Raw genomic sequence first — 23,262 nt, forward strand, 5'->3', positions numbered from 1 at the left:
CTGTGAAACATATATAAAATTTACATTAATTCAAACATAACAGTGAAAGAGGATTGTACTGTATTTTATCACCACAGACCCGTATTCCTTAGAGACTTTGGAAAGTAAGTGTCACAGTCCTGTATGACAAATTCTAAAGTTAGCTGTCAGTGTGATTAAAAAAATCCTTTACAATTTTTGTTTCTCAAAAATGGCACGTCTTCTCTTGCCAATCTAACTGGACCTATTAAAAGTTTAGGTACGAGTTTGTTTCTTTCTTTTTTTTTTTTTTTTTTTTTTAAATTCTTCTTTAGTCTATGAAAAAACATTTTTAAATGCAGCACAATAAAAAACATTCAAGAAACAAGCTTCAGAAAATACATTTGCCCTTAGACACAGAGAGAACAATCTTTGTAAGACAGTTGAAAACCAGGATTTTGTCACTCTTTTGAAAATAAACATTTTGTAAATGCATCTAGAATAATCGAGGCTTCATAAAGAGCCAAAAAACGCTTTGCTTTTTCTTTGTATTAAAAGCTAATTCACAGCATTTTTGCCCACCAACTTGAGTATGAATTAGATCTCTCCAAATTATTAAAAGCAGTTAAATGAATAGCAAACTGAACGAAGAGGTCGGTGTTTTGTTTCTTTGTTTTGTTTTTCCCTAAGCCCTGAGATCACAGCTCTTGGTTCAATTATAAAATATGGGTCTGTTTTATAACAGACAGCTTAGAGATTTTGGCAAACCACATTTCCAACAATCGTGGGGTTTGGTACAAGAACGTAGTTCACAATCAAGTCTGAAATTCTGGACGGAAGGCTTTCTTTGCAAATGGGAAAGAAATTAAGAGGCGTCCCTCATGGCTGGCTGTCACTGTAGCTTGGGCAACTGTTGGTCTAAGTGCAGCTGGTCTCATGTGAATCCAACTCTCTATTGTACTGAGTCGCTAAACATTAAAACATGTCAAGCAAAGTACATAGTGCGCAACGTGTCCTGATGAACTTGAACTGCTTTAGCAAGTGCTTGATGATCTCTGCCATTACTCTGACCCGAAGTGTGGCTGCCTTCAGCACTGAAAGAGAAGGGAGGGGGGGGTAAAAGGGAGGGCGAAAAGAAACCCTATTTAATCTGCCTCTCCTCACACGTAAGGTTTTCACGTCATTTATTTCTTCTGAACAGTTCATTGCCCTTAAAATACTATTGAAGTTCTGAAAAAACAGCACAGAAGCATACAGGAAGATCTCCTGTTTGCTGGCTTTGGTTCTTTTGTTTATTTTTGGTTTGTGGGTTGTTGTTTTTTTTTTTGGTTGGTTGTTTTGTTGTTGTTTTGTTTTTGTTTGTCCTCAGTTTTTTCCCCACCCACAACGTAATTCACTGGGGAAAAAAGCCAACAAACTCGCCCTCAAACCGCTAAGCGAGGATGCCACCGATCCCAGAATTAACAAGCCCGTTTCCCTTCCTGGGAAATTGGGTAGCGATCTCAAACCGTGCGACTCACCTATCGTGTTCTTTATCCACCAGATGGTACCTGGCTCGGAAGGCAACCAGGTGCGCGTAATAGGCAGGCGCAGGGATGGAAACCGAGCGGGTGCAGCGTACGTACGTATGACACAACTGGTAGGTGAGAATCTGCAGCTCATCTGAAGAGAAACGATTGTCATCCCAGAGGACGTGGTAATGCGAAGGTCTGCTTGTTCCCTGCAGGCAGATCACACAGGATTTAAGCACTTCGGGAACATCTCTTCAAATCTCTGCGGGTGAACTGCAATACAACCTGCTACTTCCCCAAAATTACGTGTGAAATTCTAGACTTCGGCAAATTTTTCCTTTCAAAAGGCAAAGAACTTCCCTCCTTGCTCCTTGTGTAGCAAATCCCTTCGCATTTTTGGAGAGGATTGCATTTTCTAGAATTTCATCCACGTTACTAATATTAAATAATCACACCGAAGTGCACTTTGACCTCGTGAAACTTACAATCTTACAAAGAAGCCAGGCAAAGTAGCTTTATGCAAAACATTCACAACTAACAGTAACCTAACTCATGCCTTCACTGCATGCACTTCTTTTTAGGGAGTACTGAATTTAGAAGAGTATTAAACTTCCAGTGCTGTTGTTGATTAATAGTTTCCACTTCTGGTTCAGAAGAAATCACAAGAAAAAGTGAAACTATAATGGTGCTGTCTGAACGTACCGGAGATTTCCTGTGCGTGTTTCAAGAGAATTTAACATAAGAGGCAGCTAGGAAAAACAGCCCAACTACCTCACCACCATTCAAAGCAGCACGCTGGCAGGAGAGAAGCACATTAAACTAACTGCACACCGTGTGCTTCCTGGGTGTTTGGGTTCATTATTTCTTCTAGATGTTAACAGTGATGGAAGAGCATTACAGACAGCACAGGAAAAAGCAGAAACACGTAGAATGAGGTCGTGTCCTTTGTCTCTGGAGTAAAGAGCACATAAAATACCAACAGCCAGTGTTAGCACTGAAGTTCTCATCCCACACGAAGTGCTGTACCTGAATACCAGCATGACTACACAGGTAGAAGTCAAACTCTGATGGATGGGTGATTTTTGTGTCCACTGTGGTGCCAGCTGGAATGTTTCCACTTTTTCCAACCTGCGTGAACAGTAAATGCAAATATATTAAGGTGCACAAACTTTTTTTTTTTTCTCTTCAGCTGTATAGTAAGGAAGAAGAAAACATTTAAAAAAAAATGTAAAAAGTGGGGGAAAAAAGAAGAGATGAGCTGCAAAACCTTTGGATTTCTGTATAATAATTAGCTTTTCTGATTAATGCAAAAAGACTTTCCCACAACTGATTTTTCACTCTTTTCACCTTCCCATTCCAGAAGAGATTATTTCTCTGTGACTTTTCTTGTTTGTACCTGAAAGAGGACAACCCATGGTTGTAAGACAGGCCTCACCTCCCCTTAAAAATATTCTACTTGAAAGCAGAACTTAGAAATACTCTTTAAAAGCAGTTTAAGGGCAACCACATCACACTATTAATATAAAACCAGCTGCATGTCAGCCTTAGAAGTAATTCTCTGCTTAGGCAGAGAAGCTTGACAGCCGGAAAACAAACACAAGAAAAGCCCTGTCTGTGAAAAAGAGGTTTGGGGTTCAGAATTCTCCATTTCCAGAAATAACACCTACAAATGTACGCTGCTACATATAACGTGTTATGACACTCCATATGCCCACACCAAATTCCAGATACCCAAGAGATTAGATACCTAAGAGATCTTACACGTATCATTAAAGGAAAAGAGTTCATCTCACCTAATAGTTTCCATGTCTACATCCCAGCTGGCTACCTAAGAGTCACTCTACAGTCAACAGGAATCAAATCAGTGAGCTTGCTAACACTACTTTAGGAGGAAGCACACCTTAAACTGTGTTGGAAATATCCAACAGACCTCTGCTTACCAAAAAAAAAAAAAAAAAAGTACCTGAACTATTTCAGAGTTAGGTATCTACATTAGAAGCCTGACACTACTTGAGTCAACCTCAACCCTTATGGATCTCCAGATAGGAGAAAAACTGAAAAGAAACAGGAACAATTTGATTAACTTTAAAAGATGATGTAAAGACTTATTCAAGGATGCACACTGTTGCTCTTTCATAAAATCTTCTTGCCAATTATGATATGGGATAAAACCCAGAGGCTTTCCTTTCCAGGCACAATATTTCACCCAATACATGATGTAGCTCTTTAAACAAAGCAGGTTTTTCCTATAGCACCTGAGCAGTTTGGCTGCGTGCTAGATACTCGTTGGTCACAGTCAGAACGTACCCGTTCATTTTTATCTGTACAGAAGAGTCTGGTGTGATGCCTTTTCTGCACAACTATGAATGTAATTCCAGGCTGGTAATCCTTTTCTAGTTTAATGCATGCTTCTCTGATAGCCAGCAATTCATGATGGAGAACCTGAGTCAGAAGCATAAAGATACGTGATAAATATGAACGACAGCTTAGAGATGACTCTTTTATCGTGTTCCTTCTTGCACTGTCACTCAGAGCAATGAGATGTCAAAGCTTTCAGGATCAAACCTCAATTTCTCCACTTAATGAGAACAAATTAGATCACCAGTTCCCTGAGCCAGGCTGGAGCTGGTTCCATATTTGTTCAGCTCCAAGCATGAGGCTTGGGCTAATAAAGCTGTGTGTCAAAATCTTTTCAACTGCCAAAGACAAATGAACATTTAATTAGGCTGTTGAACATACAACAGCCTAATTATTTTTTAGGCTAGTACAAGGGATAAAAATCCAGAATTGCTCAACTGTGTACGCTTTTCCAGCTGTGTAAAGCAAAGCTAAAGGGATCAACAAAAACAAAGATAAATGCAGTAAGTGAAAAACAATTTGGGATTTATGGTAACTATAAACTGAAATCTCAATGAAAAAATGGAAAAAAAAATAAAAGAGGAGTTTTATTAATTGATGTTTACTAAGTGACCTTTCCTCCCTTCCCCTTTGATTTTGAGAAGTAGATCAAGTCCTCTATCTTTAAATTTACATGTAAGAATATTGGAAAGGAAAGCATATTTAATATCTTTAAGATATAAATAAAAATATTTAATAAAGCATGGCATTTGTAAGCGAACAAAATAAATACATTTGTTGAGTTTTAAACAGAACAAATGAGAAATGACAGTGTGAAAATGGAGACTATTACACCTGGTTAGAAGTAGGAAAATGAGCTTACACTTCAGTTTTTCATTACTGTTCACATTCTATGTGATCCAAATTGACTAACGTATCTTGAGTAGGTCACAGATGTCGAACAGACTTGAGTTCTAAAACTATACTTTATTGCTTATATTTTTGCAAAGTTAAGTACGTTAAGGTGATCAGGTATTTAAAAAAAAAGTTCCTAAAACAACTGAAATCATTTTCCCTGCTCCTCTTGCTCAGAATGTAACAGATTTGTTGAGGGTACACTACTTTTCATAGCTCCATCCACACAAAACTACATTTACCACCAGAAACCAACAGAATAAAAACCTCAAAATGAAAAATGTAACCTGTTGAAACTGCCCCTCGGAAACGCCATCTCTGTAGAAAATGATACGAGTTGGTTTAAATCTGGTTGATTTGTAGAACTGGATAAGCAACTCCCTGACCATGGCAGCCAAATCTTGGATGATTTCTTGGCGGTGCTGCTGGACCCGAACAGTGGCACAGTATCGATTAGGGTGAGCATCCATGCTTCCTACAACCTGGGGAAAAAAGGCTTAGTATCATACCAAACTTAAAAGCAGTTTAATAAAGGTAATTGATGAAAATAACTGAACTGCTTTTTTAAACAGGCAATTTTCTGTTTATTAAACCTCAAAGTTCGTTATTTTTAAAATTGCCATTGGACTTAGAAATAAACAAACAAGAACTCTACACATCAAAAATCCCAACACATCTCCACCTGGCTTTCCAGGACACATGTGCAGCTTTTTAAAACAGGTATTTGTTTATTTAGCACCAGAGTTAAGATGAATATTGCACATACGGCCTGCAAAGATTCTCATTATTAATGAAGCCAGAGCATCTATTACAGGTGTTGGACATAATGCAAATCATGCCATTCCCTATACTTAAGATTACTTGAATTATTTAAGAATACTTGAGATTACGGCACAGTATGTGTCATCAGAAAGCTCGAATCCCCCCAGAAAAACATAAGTGAAGATCTCAAATTCCTATTCAACAATGGATACATTTTTAACATTCTTAACTGCAGGTTAAAAAGATCTGAAGAAGCAGATTTAGACACACACCAGCTTATTACAGGTTGATAAATATCAGCTAATAGAAAAGCTCCTCTGTGCATTAGCATCTCGGGCATTTTACAAAGCAATACACACATTGAAGTAATTAGTATCAGACTTCTCTCCAAAGTTTCATTAAGTTCTGCAGAGAAATAATTTGTAATACCGTAACTAGGCAATCAGAAGAAATAGACCGCAAAAGAATTGCAAGTAATAAATGCTTCAGAACTGAGCAGTGGGAGAAAGCAGGGGTTAAAGATAACTACACAGTTTACTCACTGCAGCAATGGAAGGCTTTTTTCCATCCCCAGCTGGAGGATGAGTTACATCTGCACCAAGGAATATGACAGGCTGTTGAAATACTGGTGGTCTGGTAAAGAGAAAGCAAGTTTATAAAAGCAGCATGGCTTATGCCTAATAAAGCACATTAGAAGCCAGCTAAATAGCTCTCTATTCTCTTGCCATGAATTAGCCAACAATTTCAACTTAATCAGAGATGGTCACAAGCAATGAGACAGTACTTTGTCCTGATCAGGGCTCTCATGCTACGTACAAAGTACTGATAGTACTTTATAACTGATAGTTCATTTTCACTAAAAATGAGAAAAAAGGATTCTTCTAACTCGTAGAGTCACCGCCTCTATTAATTAAACCACACAGAAGGATCAAAAGTTGCTTCTTCAGCATCAAATAGCATCTGATAAAATTAAACTGCACACATGATTTTGTTATGATTTTGATTATGTTTATGATTATGATTTTGTTTCCAAATGAAAAGACAACCACATTTTTCCTTATCAGTGCAATCAGTTACTGCTTTAGAACTAGATTTGGTAAGCTGTGCTTCAAAGATTAATTAAACCCTTAAGATATTAGTCTACTGCCTCAGAAGTAAAACTCCAAAACACTGTGCTCGAAATGTGAAGCTTCAGCTCTATTCCTCAACAAAAGGATTTTAAACGGGAGATTTTAGGCCACTGGTATTTCTGGTGTTCGTGATGTATGAAGGGATGGTTAGGTAAGTTGATAGACTCAACTGTTCTCAGACCTCCTCTAAAAATGAATTTGAAGGCAATTATAACAATATAACTTGTAATGCAATTAGAGAATTGTTCTTTTATAGAAATAACTGTTCTAGTCCTGCCCTGCAACCAACAGAAAATAATGACGGAAGCGTTCTGTTCCAAATACCCCCAAAAAAGTACTTTTCTGGAGCATTAGGCACTCTGTGCAGTTCTGCTGCTCTGCCTTTTCCCCTTAACTCCATTTTCATGAATGCATAGTTTATTGGTACGAGGAGCAGAATTCAACTTTCTGCCCTTTTCATTGCTGTTAACACATGCACTTAACATAGTATTTCTGTTTATGAAGCCTGCTTACATGGTGTGCAGCTCTTTCTGTCTTGTTTCCACTGCAGTATCTTAACTCTGCTCTAAAAACCACTGTGCCTTTTTAAATGCAGTCTCCATAATACAAAGATTTTCTGTTGCTTTAATACTGGTTGACAGAGTGCACACTGCCAAGGCTTCATACATTTAGTGCAATAAACAGAATTTGACAAGATAAACAAAACATACATCCCATCCCTTCTCATAATGTGCCCCCTTCTCCCTCCCAACAGATACTTTTTGGATTATTTTTCTGCAGCTGCCCTCTGACTAGCCTAAATATCAAGTGAAAATTTGCTTATCTACGCAAAACAGTGTTTGCTTCTTTGATACAGGAGTCCAAGAATGGTGTAGCAGGCTGCTCCATGGGCTCTCTATAACTTGAAATGCAATGTGTGTAAAAATGCCATGTTTTCACTGATGTAGAAACCCAACTGTTCATTTTGATTAAAGATACTCTTAGTAATAGTGTCTGTGTGTGTATGTAGAACTAAAGCTTCTCACTGTAATACTAATAAGAAATTGCAAGGTAAACCTGGAAATAAATTAGTTCTGTGCCCCCAGCTTCTTTTTTTTTTTTTTTTTTTTTTTTAAAAATATCTGTTGAAGTTGAGATGTACAACAAAATAAAGAATCTTCACCACAGCTAATCTATAAAGGAAAAGGTGCTATTATTTAAGATGTTTTCTATTTGTTTGAAAACTCAAAACAAACAAAATTTTATTTTTTTTTTCTCCATTGAAGTGGAAGCTGTGTATTTCAATGGCCAGATTGCAGTAAGAGCTTTTTTTTTTTAATAAATTTCAGCTGGAAAATGTATTCCTCTACAGTTTGTAACCCAGCTCGTGCAAAACTGCATTTGAAGCCAAAAGATATAGTCTGACTAAAGACTCACTTAAATTACAATGTGATTGACTATCAAAAAAAGCACTTAGTTACTTAGTTATCTTATACCATGCATGTTCTTTTACCATACTATACCCTCTTCCTCTGTGAAGGATGCCTTACCTTCCCTGTGGCAGTAAAATGTTATTTACACCTCCTAATTTGACGTTGATTTTTAAGCAGAGGTTGGACAGAGTTTGTGGTGTTGTTCTCTGCACGTTCTTCATCTGAACACACTGCGTGGCCATTCCCAGCACGGTGTCACCAACACGCTTCACCTCCGCTGCAAAACAAAGAAAAAAAATTATATATATATATTTTGTGTATCACAGATCAAATAAATGTAGGAGACATTGAGTCAGTGACACCTGGAGTTTTAGTAAAATGATTGTTTACGGAGAAGAAAGAAAAAGTTCCCTGACCCAACCCTGCTCTCCAGAAATCCTCTTCCCAGTTCTCTACCGCTTCCATCAGTTCCCAACACAGTACCTCAGTCCTAGACATCACTAAAGGCACTGCTGGCTAATTTTAACTACCAATTACTTTAAATTAGACTAATTGTAATTTCAGAATTACAGTGTTTTAGCAGCATCGAAGAATCTTTGGCTAATGAAGTCAGGTAACAGGGATAATATTAGGATGATGCACATTTTATTATTAAAGACTGGACTAGTAACACAAAATTAGTATTAGTGTGCTAAATAATATTGAGAAAATCATGGTCATGTCCTTCCAGTTTATCATCTTTTGCCCTGACTTGCATAAAAAGCAGCCACTTTAGCAAAGGATGGCCCATAAAAACTCCAAAATAACTCATTAAGAGCCACACTCCTCAAAGGTTAAAATGAATCCCATTGTTAACAGCAAAACTGAAACTTAAAAGCTTTAAGGGAAGTGTATAATCTTACACTCAGGAGAAGAAATGTAGGCTCCAAGACAGCAGATATCCATTTATCCCAAAGGAATAGAATCAATACTACTCTTGGAGAAGATGCAACACCATTTGGCATCAGGAGAGGGAAAGAGACTTTCTGAGGAGCAGGGGGAGAGAAGGAGAAGAGACAAGAGTGTGTGTATAGACGTGCAAGAGGATGGAAGAGCACAGGGAGAAAATGAGAGGTAATTAGAGGGCGCAGAGAGAACCATAATTGAAGATAATGAGAAGGAAAGCAGATGAGAGAGATACCACATCCTCTCAGTAGTCAGAGGGAGGAAAGAATCCCCTCTTCATGCCAAGCAGGAAAACTGCAAGATGTCATTTTGCACTGGATTTGTACCGAACAACCTAGAGACAGACAGCTTTCTTTGCAAGGCTGAACTAAAAAGGAGAAAAAAAAAAACGTGTTGTTTTGTGGAGGCTTGTTCTTAACTCTCTCACTTTTGAGTTTATATCAGATAATCTTGGGAAAAGAATTAGGAACCTATTTTCTACTGTATTAAATCGGTGAGAGATGGGATGGGGAAAACAAACCCACAGCTGCTTGGTAGATCGGGGCTGTGAGAAAAAGAGTCCTGGAACCTATGGGAGAAAAACAGTGGATGGTGCTGCAATTAGGCAGGGTTAAGTGAGAAAAGGAGGAAGGCAGGACAGGAAAAAGAGCAGTCCTGTGTTTAGGAAGAGCTAGGTAAAGACGAGGTGTATGGTTTGTCTCAAACATTAAAACTTATGTCTGTGTGTTAAGTAAAATGCTCTATTTGTCAATCTGTTGTCAAAATCAGTTGAAGTTGCTGACTTTTTCCACCCGTGTAATTCCAGACATTTGTGCCCTCGTGATTCAGGAGTTAAAAATTGAAACGGGAAAAATCCACAGGCAGAAATTTTCTACTTCATTCAACTTCTTTTGCCAAAGGCTGATGGCATGAGTAAGCAAAGAAGTCCTAAAAGCTACACAGCTTCTGAGCTCGTTACTTCAACCTCTTGGGACTTTTAGGACACCAATTACAGTAAGTTCATTTTAATCCACAACATAACACTTCAATCAATTTCTGAAAAGCCCCGATTTTACCTTTCTCACTCACAAATGCAACCAACAGGACAAACATGCAAAAGCGAATTAAAAGCATAGTCAGAAATACGAACATACGTTAAGGTATTAATACAAAGCATCATGCAGCACAAGAAGAGAAATAAATTTAATTCATAGGCTATTTCTAAATTGAATTTATACAACTGAACCAGAATTAATTTGTTTTTCAAATAATTCGAAAAAAAAATGCATGAAATTGTGACTAGAACATGCTGGTGGGTTTGGCTTACTGACCATAGACTGGTGTCTTTCCTGGCAAAATCACCACAACAAGCTGCAGGCCGGTGTAAGTGTTCTTGAGATGTCTGAACATGGGCTCCACACTGTCGGCTCCCTGGGCATATTTACAGAAGCACGGCTGCCCTTGGATTGGCATTCCTGCATCTCTGGAAATCTTCCTCAGCTGTTCCGTGAAGGACCTACAAGGATGGAAATACATTAGATTCTCAGAAAAAGAAAAGAACAAAAATCAGATTTTTGTTGTTATTTTTGCTGGAGTGGTCTCTAGACTTGCAGTGCTTTACTGCCCAAAATAGTTGGGAATTTATCCCAAGCACATCTTCAATTTATTGTGCCTAGGTAGTCACTGAAGGGAAGGTAGGAGAAGATAAGGAAACACACTGTGTAGACGATGCCATTGCTGAAAATTTGACTTTCAAAGCAAAGGAGTTATTCTACTGTATTTGATCTTTCTGTGGGAGAAAGAGTATGAGCTTCTTTTTGCAAAACAAACTACAGGGATGATAGCTTGGATAGCCCGCTACACCAGACTCGTGTTTATCACTATAAAAGTTACAGGAACTTGTTTTTTGGTCCTGGTAAGAAAAATGACCAACAGAAATTAGCAGCAATTGCATCTCAGAGAATTAATCTAACATCAGTAGTAACACACAAAAAATCACCTTGCTAGATCACCAGAGAAAATGTGTACCCTGGAGGTGCAGACAAACCTTCTCCAGGTTTTTTACTGCGCCTCTTGCGAGCAAGACAACAGAAAGCACTTCAGTGTGGCATGATGGAGGTTTATAAAGCACACTGAGTCTGGAAATCGTGTTCAAAGTCCAAGCTTGTCCAACTTAGATGCCTGTAAGTCCCACACAGGCAAGATGAGCAGGCAGTGAGGTGCCACAGTGCGGATCTGTAGAGCAGAGAGCTTGGTACCACCTTTATTATTTTGGAGTGGATGTCTCCAGAGGTGCGTAACAAGTTGCTCCCCTTCACCAAGAGGCGCCACGTAGCACTCTCTTGCCCACAGAGGGCACGAAGATTTTTTCCAACCCCGTTGCTGTTCTCGTGAATCATAAAGGAGCGTGAGGTTCAGCCCTGCAGCTTGTGACTTCTTGCAGAAAACATGCACGTTAAGCATTTTCCCTGGCAAAACGAGTATTTGCCACTCTAAGCAGAGAGAGTCAGTGGCAGAACATGCAAGTCTGCACTGCTGCAGGTTTTGAGCCTTTCATTTTAGGATTCTGTCTGTAGGTACAGTGCCTGAGACGAAAGGTGCACTCAACATCCCCAAAAGCAGGATGATTTTGAAGACTTAAGGTTTTTTAAGGTTTTTTTTCTGATGGATCTACAGCAGTTGAGTTCCAGTTAACTGAGGATGTAACAAGATGCAACAAGGTGCAGCTGGATGCAGCCACTTTCCCAGTATGAAGGAAATTCCTTTCACTACAAGGACAAACCCCATCTGAACTGTAATAATCTTAATAACCCGACAATCCCTCTAATCTGTCTCATACCCTCCCAAAAACTGAGTTCTCCTATGCCGGAGTTCCACTAGAAGCAACATGTGTAAGGGAAAATCTGCTGGCAGATTAATTCCTGTCAAACACCTGGAAAAAAACAAGTCCTTAGCTTTAAAAAATAGGATGTGAACTAAAAGGTAACATTTCCACTGTTTTCTCACCACTTATTAGGGAAAGGTTCCCAAGCTATTTGGCAAATTATCTACCAGAAGCTTGTTATGGGAATACCGCTGCGATGAATAACCACGGCCCTGCATTCACCTGACAAAGAGCAGCTGAGTCACCTGCCAGGGCAGCTAAGAGCCACACTTGCCCGTGCACGAAGGGCAAGCAACTGTGTACAAAAAGATTTAGGCAAATCCACCTACACAGGCACGCACACTTTCTCCTTGATCTGAGAAAGGCTGAGGTCACTTTTAACAAGTCTTCCATTTGTTTGTGACAAAAGGTAGGGAAACGACATCCAAGAAATTAATTCTAATGTTGAAAGTCAATAAAATAACTGCAAGTCCTACTGAACTTGTGACTACAGTAACTTGTACACTGCTGTACTCCTGCATCTGGGCAGAAAGCTGGAGGAAGTTGGATTACTTCTGAAAATATTCCTTTGAGTAAGTTCTGCATAAATTACTCCATTCCATATAAGGAGGAAAAGAACTAAGAAAAATACAAGCTAGCTTTCAGTCCTGCCAAATACTTGGTGCTGAACATCCTTCATAACATCACTTGGATCATCCGAAACTCAGACTTAAGGCCTCATTGTGGTAGGAACTTTGTCATTCAGTGTTAGGTGGTTTTGCTTAGTCTGATTTTGAGGATTTCATCATGCCAACATTGAAATCATGATGGCATCACTCAAAACACTAAGAGGAACTTCAAAAGCACTGTTAAAGATGTACTGCCATGCGTTAAACAAACCATATATTCTAATTAAATTATGATATTTCCATACATGTAAGCAATAAAATCATCATCTTATGCTTACTTATCACTTACTTAAGATGAACTTCAGTGCATTGGCGCTGGGGAGCAAAGCAAGCGATTGCCCAAACCTTTATTTCAATTCCAGTGTGAAACTGTTTATTCCTCATGTCCCAGACTCCTTGAACTGGCGTAGCAATTGCTTTATTCTGGAAGAGGAAAGAAAAAAGTAAAGTAACACTAATGCACAGAATGATTCATGCTAACAAAGATCAGTTACGTTTGTGCTTCTCTCCAACCAGCAGATTATTTATAGTCCGAGGTCTTTCTCTACTGTTTACACCTATCCTACCTTATAAAGATCATTCTATCACTTTAACAAGACAGCTGGCCAGGCTGGTGAAAAGGAAAGCTTGTAAAAAAAATCAAGCAGGCATTGTTCATTTCTCCTGTTTATGGTTTTCTTTGGTTACATAAATCAGCCGCAGACAGAAATTATACACGGATGTTAAGACAGATGCTATCAGGTGGTATATAAATCAACAGGAATGTACATTTCTACAGGAACTTTTTTTTTTTTCTGCAGGAACTTCACAATTGCTGGGTGAACTTTCCAAGAATGACTCGATCCAAGTGCTATCAGCATTTTATCACTAAGTAGAGGCAAATAGTGGTTCAGTGTCAACTCAACTCCAGAAAAGACCCAAAAGAGATGACAAACGATGACTGGTTACTGAACTCTGACCTCTGCAACCATTTTCTCCCATCAAGTGGGTATTACTGTGATGGATTATCTCCATTAAGGATGGAGGATAATGGATACAGGACAACAAACTTATTCTGGCTACATGAATTACCTTAATAAGTGTCAGTCTGTAGTAGATGTTTTAGACAAGTTATCACGACGTCTGCCTTCTCATTGAGCAGACGAGGCCAAAAATCTTCAAGACACAGACACAAATTTGATGATTCATTTTGCAAAGAGTTGGGTTTGCTGAAAGCAGCACCTCCCCCAGCTGCCATTGTCTTCCCCCTCTGTTCCTGCACCAGAATAGTTCCTAAGAGCACTCTCCCTCGTCAAGATCAGGCAATGGCAGCTGGGTTACCTTAACCTGACACTGGAGGAAGGTTTGAGCTAATCTGGCTGATTTTGACTGAAGAGCATTAGGCAGAAGACAGAATCACAATTTAAGACATGAGATCCCTGCCCCTTGCAGGTTTATGGCAGTTAACAGTGAGTTGTGCACTGGTACAGAATTGTCTTCAGCCGGTGATGCATGATGTAGAAAAGGTTCATCAGAAGCCTCCACAAATTAAGTCATCCTAAACATCAAGGCTTTCATCTTGCAGAAAAACAAGATGCTGTGTCATTGATAGAAAATACTACTTTTAAGGTTTTTTTTTTTTTTTTTTTTTTTTTAAAGACAATGAAGTAGGATGACTATGTCAGACATCTGAAAACCCACTGTAAAGAAAAACCTGCAAATAAATACTGTGACAGGAAGAGGAGTCTCTAGAGAGTAATGTGCTGAGAGACAGAGTATACCTTAATATAGCTGTTCTAAGCATGGCTGCTTCACCCAGAACACTCAAAACCACCCAGAAGCTTAGCTTTAGTGAGGGAGACAAAAATAACTTCAGTTATTACCATTCCTTATCTCTCTTCTTTTCAATGCACTGCAGTTTGAACCACTGTGTGCAGGTTTCTTCTTGCAACACGCAATAAAACAGTGTGTCAAAGAAAAAAGCAGCTTGCAAACATCTTCCTCTGGTTTATAGAAAGGCATTTTACCCTAGCTTTGCTTTCAGATATAAAAAAGGAGCGCTGAAGAAAGCATTGTCACACATAACATGGCCACTGAATTGAAGGATTTCTAAAATTAAAATATTTAAGTGCTACATATGATGGCTTTATCCCGTTACACCCAACGTCATTCATTGCAAGCGAGCATATTACAAAAATTATCACAGCCAGTAATCAAAGCAACCACAGGTAATTGTACAGCGTGTGTTCAACGTACCCTGCCTCCGTAGAGGATTGATGGAGGCTGCAGGACTCTACCAGTCACATCTGTCATTTCGTCCTTGACCATTATCCCAAACTCACGAACATAAGGGTCAGTATTGAAACTTGCACTCCGCATCTGAAATTAAAAGGACTGAGATATTACTTGAAGAAAAAGAGGTCCTTTTTAGGAAAGGTGATAACATTTCTGAGGTAACTGTATTTGGGCATATATCCCCTATATATAGGTGAAGTCAAGCATTCAGAACCTCAGTTAATTCTTCTTGGATACGTGGATGCCTCCAAATTCAGTAAAGTAGTAAAACCCAACAACAACCCTTAAACCTTGTGAGAGAATGCAGTTCATAGTGGTTAATAAAGACAGTTTTAGAAAAACAAGGTTACAACCTGTGTGCAGCATGCAAGCAACTTAGTACCTGCTAATTGTAAGAGAAAAAGTAAATCCTCTGCTACACTTGACTCATTTTTGACAGAACACTTACCAATTTGCTAATCTCTTCCTGACGGTCAGGTGCTGATCTGGCAGTTGCTCGAATCATAGTGGAAGTTTGATTGTCGGTGAGCTTTTTTATGCATCTTTGTCCTGCCACTATGTTGCACACCTAAAACACCCGCACACAAAGCTAGTTAAAAAACAAGATGCAACTGTGTGTAAAGCAGCAGGAAAAAAAAAATAAATAAAGAACATTTTTAAGTTGGCTACTCATAATTTTGACAGCAGTTCTTCCTTTTTTCCCCTCTGCCCGCCTTCCCCAACTCCCAGAATAGAGTAATATCTAAAGGTTTACTTGCCTCCAGAGGAAGGTACGTGTGCTTCTGCTCCTGTCCAACTTGTAAACATGGGAGGTGAGGATAGCGCAAAACTAATTTGTGCCTGTCCTTAAAATACTGAGCTACAGTGCATTCAACTGTTTGTCCATTCTCCTGCTGAAGCGGGAATCTATTGGAAATCAAACATGAAAACAAGCTGTTATTTCCCATAAACTACTTTCCCACACTTGCTCAATACACTTCTTGGCACAAGTTACACTTGCTGGAGATTTAAACTATCTTGTTTAAACGATGTGAGTGCACTTCTGCAATTAGGAGTCCATCACAGCCACTACCACGTGGCTTTCAACAGAAAGCTGTTTCTATAACTTTTTTGATAACTAAAGGCAGACTGTTTCCTAAGAATGGGTACTTATAGGCAAAAGCTAACATTTTCTGCTTGTGATACCTGCAGTTCTGCATTTCAGGATGTTCCATGCACAGACGATTGTAAGCTTACTGTGAGGCACAAAACCAACTATTGTTTCCACAAATGCACTTCTCTCTTTGTATTCCAAATAGATTACCACATATGCACTCATTTGCATACAGTTATATCAAGCTGGCACAAGCAGTCCTTTCATTAATATAACGTGTCATTGAAAGAGTAGGAAATGAAGTCAATTAAATACTGTATTTAAATATCAGTGAGTTACTTTCTTGTTAAAAAAGCTGGTATCAGCTTTGTTTCTCAGACTGCTGTCTTAAAAACGGGTAAAATACCTGCCTGTTTAAGCTCTCTGCAAAACCTTCAACAGTGATTATTAATGAATATTTTTCCAGGCTAAAAATGGATTGGCAATAAGCAGGATTAGGAACCTTATCCCAGTTGCCTTCGCTCCTCTGCTTAACAGCTCTGGGAAACATTATGCTACCCATAGGGTGTTCGGTTCTAATGCTGAAGAAATCCATGAAGGAAAAAGAAATAAAGCACAGATAGAGCAAAAGGAACAACATAATTGTGAAAATACTTTAAGGTGTATTTTAAATGTATTGAGCAAAGAGAAGTGCCATTTTGCAAGACTTTTCCTAGCTTAGCAAGGAAGTCCAGGCCCTCTTCCAGCATAAAATTAAACATCTGCTTAAGAAGCAAAATACTTTACGTTTGGTGACTTGCTGGTCGTCTGGTGACGTTGCACACTCTGTATTTTCTTTTCATTTGTCCACAGTGTGTTATCTCCACCTTCAGACCTAAAAATTGGAAAACACGTCTCATCATTTCTTTAAAAACAAGGTGTCAGCCCCCCCAGCTACCAAACAAGACTATGTTGTGTAGTAAAGTTCAGTCGTTAGCGTGTTCTTAGAGCTTTGAAAGGTATCTAAGGTAGAACTCAAACAATTTCCAGTCTTACAGTTCAAAACCCCTGACCTTCAGCCAAAGTTCAACATAGACTTTTAGGTACAAGGCAAAACCTTACAGCCCCAAGAGTTGAAAGACAAAGCTGGACATAATTAATTCTAATTCTGTACTTCTAAGGAAGCCAGGGATGGTGGTGGAAGGACAGAAAGGGCATGAAATGAAAGGCTTGTTTATACTCTGTCTAAACACACAGTGTCTGTGAGACCTCCAACGCAGACCTGATGAATCTGGAAACAAAAGGCCCCTATGCAGCCTCCAGGAGCCCATGAGAATGAGGCTGCTGGGCTTTATTCTCAGTGAAGACAAACATTTGCTACCTGTACAGAAGTATTTTGGATCTACCACTACAATCAAACATAAGCTTGGATACAGCACTTTTTTTTTTATTACTTGCATGTTCAGACAGAAAGAAGTGTAGGTGGACTGTCACAGTTAGGAAGTTGGATGTGTGGGAATAGGAAAGAGGGGGCTGTAAATACAAATTCCATCAGTATCTGCACACGTGTATAAACTCATGCTGCTGCTGAGCAACACTGCACATTCCCCCTATCTGTCAAAGGCACTCACTTGCCAAACAAACTCATCTTCCCACGTAATTTGCTGGGGCTCCAAGTGCTATCTATTATGAAACCATCAATAAATAGCAAGTTTTCAAAAGGATCTGTGAAGTCTGCATCGCAGTATTTTAATCAAAAGATCAACTGACTGCGATACCTCAATTTACAACTAGTTTAGCTACAAATCTGAGGTAACTGTTACTTCCTGAAGACCGCAAATCCCATGGAAAAGAATAACAGTAATAACCAGATGCTGAATTGCAAGCTATTCTTCCAAAACACTTACAAATGGTACAAACTCGATTTATTTATACTTTTCTTGCAAACCTCTCATTGGGAAATACATGTTTTCAAGATGATTTTGTAGGAATGAGGAAGACCTAAAGCTGCTTTCACCACGGAAGAGATCTATGCAGCTTGTTTTTCTTGTCTAAAGTTACTTTTTATCACGAAGGAAGGTGTCCTAGAGATGGTGTTTTCTTCGTAGTGCCTGGTACAGTGCTGTGTTTTGGATTTAGGATGGGAATAATGCTGATAACTCAGTTTAGTTATCACAGAGCAGTGCTCACACTAACAAGTCAAGGACTTTTCAGCTTCTCACACTCCCTGCCAGCAAGGGGCTGGGGGTGCACAGGGAGCTGGGAGGGGACAGAAGCAGGACAACTGGCCCAGGCTGACCAAAAGGATGTCCCACACCACACAGCGTCACGCTGGGGGGGGAGATGGCTGGCGTGGAGGGCTGCTGCTGCTCAGGGAGGGTCTGTGCATGGGTCTGCAGGTGGTGTATGTTATGTGTCACTTGTTTTGTTTATTCTTTTTTCTCCTCCCTTTTCTTTCATATTAAACTGCCTTTATCTCAAGCCACAGGTCTACACAGAGTTGCTTTTTTCCAGTTCTCTCCTCCATCCCACGTGAGAGGGAGGGAAGGAACAGCTGCGTGGTGCTTAGCGCCTGCCAGGTTAAACCACAACAGAGTGACCCTGATTCTCCAGAAGAAACATTCTGGGTATGGACTCAAACAACACGATTCCCCTCTCCTCTTTGATTCAGTCTTTCCGTATTTGAATAACTAGCATACTTCCAGGAAATTATACATACAAACTATACTTAAGTATGCAAAAACACGTTGTCAATGCATTAGTAAAAGCTGGAATATGAAAATCTTTACAGCAGTAATCTCAAAAAAAAAAAAAAAAAAGACTGAGTAATTAAAAAAAGAAATGAAATCCCAGTCTTTACAAACAACTTGAAATGACTGGATTAGAGACAGAAAATAATGCAACACTTCCACATGTCTAATTGTAACTTGCATTTACTCTAGAGATGCAACTATTTTAAGAAGAGCAAAGCATAAAGTAATATTCAAATTCTAAATACAGGGTGAAAAAGCAAAATTCATTTAAGATAACTTTTTTCTAAAGAGACTGACAGAACAAGGGATGCTGCTGCACAAGCTGAAAGGATCTCAGTTCCTCTGCACTGAGATGCTCTCAGACATCCGCATGCATGAGTAACTTTGACCTGAAACTTGATCAAGTGACTGGGTGGCGGTGAGGCACGATAAAAGGAAGGTATGTCAAGAGAATCTACACTTAAAGGAGGAAAAGCTTATACGAGCCAGTAACTGATCCCAGTAATTAAGTTACGATCCATCTGCTGTTAAGATCAGAGTTTATCCCAACACTTAGAGACTAAAATCTATCATCTTCATGGATTCACTGCAGCACTTTCATTAAGGGCAAAGCTAATTGAAATTACTCTATCTGCCACAGGCTAAATGTACTTGCATGTACAGTTACGGAATATTCTCAAATGTATGATAATTTACTTCTATGTACCCAAGTTCTCAATGTTCCTGCTTCAAAAATAAATGAAACAAAAAACTCACTTAACCTTTCATACTAGTGAATCATGTCTGAAGCCATAGACTTTTCTGAACTGACACAATTTTGCTTGTAGTTCAAGGAACTCTGTCAAAGTCTTGAAATATATGCAAGCAATAAAATGTTTCTTGCCTCTTAGTTTGCTCAAAAAGCACATCCACTGTTCCTTATGATAATCTGTCTCCCAAATAGTCAACAGCTAAGGAAAATCTTTTGAATATGTGTTGATAATACATCAGCAGACAGAATAAAGCAGTAATATGTAATTATTACCTTTTATTTCTTTGGTAAACTTTACCCTTTGGGAATCTGTCAGAGGTTTTTGTTGTTCTTCAATACTTTTGAAGTCCAAAACTTCACATACAAACTCAATAACTGGCTGTGCTTTGTAAAATGCAGTTGCAGATACTGTAGACAAAAACAGTAAAGATTTATTACAAAAGTACTGAGGACATTTTAAAAGAAATCCAGCAGAGGGAATTCGATTTTGGCCTTTCCACTGAAAGAGAGGATAGGAGAAAGAAGGAATTTGTGCAGAACCTACCATCAATATTTAACATCATTTTCCATAAGGAAGGTCTGACTGATTGATGGAATCCAAACCAAACCTCTCTGCCACCGCCTAATGGATTTGAGCACCCTTCTGATGCTGTAAAAAAAGATCGCCCCACAGGAGTATATCTGAAAGAAAAGAAAAGAAATTCAGGTCGTAAAATTAAAGCAGAAGGAAAAAAAATAGTAATAAGGACACACCTAATATAAATTCGTACTCGAAAGCATAGAAATACGAGTGTTTCAAACAATAATCTGAAATCCCTTTCAGGACTCTAGGTTATACTTCTTAAAACCCATCTAGTTACATTAAATAATTGGGCACTAGTAGTCAGGTTGGTTTTTACATTTATTTTCAGTATACTGCCTTTACATACCCACTAATTCAACCCACGAAGCATTAATAACTTTCTGGTACCCTATTAACCATTCAGCCACGCTTCAGTAAGAGAATAATTAAAGACCTCTCCAATTAAAACAGCACCGTAATAATCTCTCCCTGTACTTGTGCATGGCTTCCTCTAAAACCCATGGAAACTTTGTGCAGGTGAACGACTGATCTAAGTATTTCTGACATATCTTTCAGCTGCCTCAAAATCACTGCACTGGCAATTCAGTACTATATATTTAATATCAAACTAATCAAAAGCAGTGCTAATATGCTTCTCTGAAGAGAGGTGCATGAAAAACTAGTCTTGGCTGCTTTATTTACTGTAAAAGCTGACTGAAGTGATTTATTTTTTTTTTATCCCTAATGTGAGGATAAAGTCAATGCAATATAAGGCTGCTTAAAGATATTTGCATAAATTTAATTCTCATTGTCTGTTTAGTCCTTTAAAATGGGAAAGTTCAGCCCTATTAAGCTTTGTTCTTTACTTCCCAGCTGAATTTAATTTGAACAGCGTTGTTAAGCGAGTCTTTTCGTGGCAGCAGATTTAAAGAAACGCAGCATCTCGGGTTAACTACAAATGCCATAGATCCCACTGGCTTGGGAAAAAGGATTTTGAAGGATATTTTTTTTCTCCTATAAAAATAGCTGTACTGTGTGACACTAACGTCTCTCTAGCACGGTAATATACAAAATTAGCAATTAACATCTGCCAAAGAAAACACAGGAATAGGGCAACAAGTTTTAAAACTGCCCTTCCACGTCTCCCAGCCTCCAAGGACTTTCATCTCGGGGGGTTTCCTTCTCTGAAGCCCCCAGAGAAACAGGGGGCTGCTGAGATGGGAGGGCACACTGGTGCGAGCACACCAGCAGGGAATGAGGATGAAAATCAGAGAGGAAAGGGATTTGTATCCAGGCTTGAGGCTATTCCCTTCACCCGATGAGCAGAAAAGTCCCATACTGCCTCTTACCTGGCCCCACAATCTACTTGGTAGCCATTATTTGGGTTGATCTGTGTCCACCTACTCAAAACAGCTGCTACAGCGATTCAGACAAATTTCTTATGCCATAAGGCCATTTCCTAAGCAGTAAGGCAAATTTCCTGAGCCGTGCCAATGTCTGCTGCTTACCTCATGGAAGGCAAGTGCCTCATCACCACATCCAGAGCCTGGATGGTTTCAAACGGGACGCTCGGAAGCCGGCCAGAAAGAGCATCATGTAAAGCCTGCAAGCTCACACAGGACATCCACTTGATTGCCACCTTAAATATCCTGTCCTTGCCTTCTCCCGGCAGCGTGACCTCCAGCTCCACCTGCAACAATGCCAAACAACAAACCAAGATGATTCTTTCTATTGAGAGGGAAAACTGAGAGGGACTTAGAAGGGACCACGCTGAAAAATGCTGTAAAACATGGGAGAAGACAAAGAGCAATGATGAAGCAACAACATATATTAGCTACAGCCTCTTTTTACAGCCAGATTTTTCTGAAGATATATTTCAGAAAACTGGCAGGCTTCCCAGCTGCCATCTATCTCCCTCCGAGACAAAATTGTATTTTGGAAGTGTTTGTGTACAAACAGGGAGGTCCCCGTGAAGATCTGATAACCCTGTTTCAGATACCCAACACAAACTAATGCAGCAACATGCCCGTCAGCTTCTGCATGCCCAAAATAAAACGTGGTCTGCAATTACCTGCCAGGATTCACATAGTTCAGGTACAAATCCTTATCCTGGTGATATTAGCATGTGGGAAACAGGCACGTTTCTTCGCTGTGTTAGGCCCTACTTTGAATTTTACATCCCAAACCAAACTACATTATCGTGAATTACTCTAGCTGTGGAGTATTTGGTACCGCTGTTTTCTCATCTTTAGTAAAAGACAAAGTCTGAGCACGGTTCTTAAACCAACAAAGATTAAGGCTTGTCTGAAATTATTCAGACTTGTGGGAATGGCTACAAGAAATAACACGATCAGAAGAATATCCTTTGTGCTGGTTACAAACACGTTGCATTTTCCTGTCCTAGGGAGTTTATTTTTTGAATACAGAAGGCATCCACTTACAGACAAACTGTAATTAGCGGGCTGCTGAAGACAATACACGGGTAACAATGAGCTAATGTATGCAACCAGCTGATCTTTCACAGCAGTCAACTTCTGCAGTCAAAAAATAGGAAGCAATGATAAAGCCCAAATAATAAGCCTCCCTACAAGCCAAACACCAAGTTGACAATTTACAGTAGACAATGACAATTAAAATTGCAGCCTCGTCTCCCCTTTAGTACAAACACCATTCACCAGAAGAGTCACGTACAGGAAGGAGCCACACACGAGAGAGCAATGGAAAGCAGAGATCCCTTGGTCTGAATCTGGCCAAGACTGTTTATTCCATGAAAAATGCATACAAAGGCACAGGTTTTCACCTGACACAGGCTGGAAGCTCTCTATAAAAACTTTTTGCTTGTTTTTAAAGTAAAAACTGTGCCATCAAAAGGTCTTCAACACCAGTTAGAGTAGATAGAAGACTGATGAGATGCATTTCTCTTTTAAACTTCTCTCTCCTCCAAATAAAGTTCCATCATTTCTGTTATTCCTGACACTGTTAAAACATAACTAATGTGATTATTAGTGTTTTTGGTACATTAATCTAGATATATATCTATTTTTCCCTCCCCGATTTCAGTTTACAAAGCTCCCAAACCACCATGAAATGGAAAAGGATAAAGAATTGGACTACTTGTGTTGAGGTATCCGTGTCCCTGGTGGAAATAAAAATCACAGGACTGAAGAATTTCTATGCCAATGACCAGACCACAACCTTGTATCTGTCCTACTCCCTGGTTTTAATTTTAAAAGTAGGTAATCTGTAATTTGAAAGAATTTTACCCTTTTTTTTTTTTTTTTTTTTTGGTAATAACACCCCAACACAGAGATATGCTCAGCTACCTTTGACAAACCTACCAGTGATCAGA

At 39.2% G+C, this 23,262-nt stretch overlaps 1 protein-coding gene across 2 annotated transcripts in view; it reads right to left on the reverse strand.

The window, feature by feature from the left end:
• Positions 1–226: 226 nt before the first annotated feature.
• AGO2 (argonaute RISC catalytic component 2) overlaps positions 227–23,262 on the reverse strand; it is a 44,252-nt gene continuing 21,216 nt past the window's right edge. Inside the window, exons 4-19 of one of the 2 annotated variants that reach the window (XM_084510069.1) lie at positions 21,422–21,603; positions 19,896–20,032; positions 19,625–19,759; positions 16,655–16,742; positions 15,534–15,681; positions 15,224–15,343; positions 14,737–14,859; positions 12,791–12,924; positions 10,281–10,465; positions 8,143–8,302; positions 6,026–6,116; positions 5,009–5,203; positions 3,777–3,911; positions 2,496–2,597; positions 1,479–1,678; positions 227–1,052 (exon numbers count right to left, since the gene is read on the reverse strand). In XM_084510069.1, the coding sequence (XP_084366195.1) occupies positions 944–1,052; positions 1,479–1,678; positions 2,496–2,597; positions 3,777–3,911; positions 5,009–5,203; positions 6,026–6,116; positions 8,143–8,302; positions 10,281–10,465; positions 12,791–12,924; positions 14,737–14,859; positions 15,224–15,343; positions 15,534–15,681; positions 16,655–16,742; positions 19,625–19,759; positions 19,896–20,032; positions 21,422–21,603 (2,244 nt within the window). In that variant the 3' untranslated portion in view covers positions 227–943. Of the gene's footprint in view, positions 1,053–1,478; positions 1,679–2,495; positions 2,598–3,776; positions 3,912–5,008; positions 5,204–6,025; positions 6,117–8,142; positions 8,303–10,280; positions 10,466–12,790; positions 12,925–14,736; positions 14,860–15,223; positions 15,344–15,533; positions 15,682–16,654; positions 16,743–19,624; positions 19,760–19,895; positions 20,033–21,421; positions 21,607–23,262 lie in introns of both variants that reach the window. The other variant, XM_084510068.1, reaches the window with a different exon arrangement.

This window comes from Aythya ferina (genome assembly GCF_964211825.1).
Source record: "Aythya ferina genome assembly, chromosome: 2".
NCBI classification, from domain to species: Eukaryota; Metazoa; Chordata; class Aves; order Anseriformes; family Anatidae; genus Aythya; species Aythya ferina.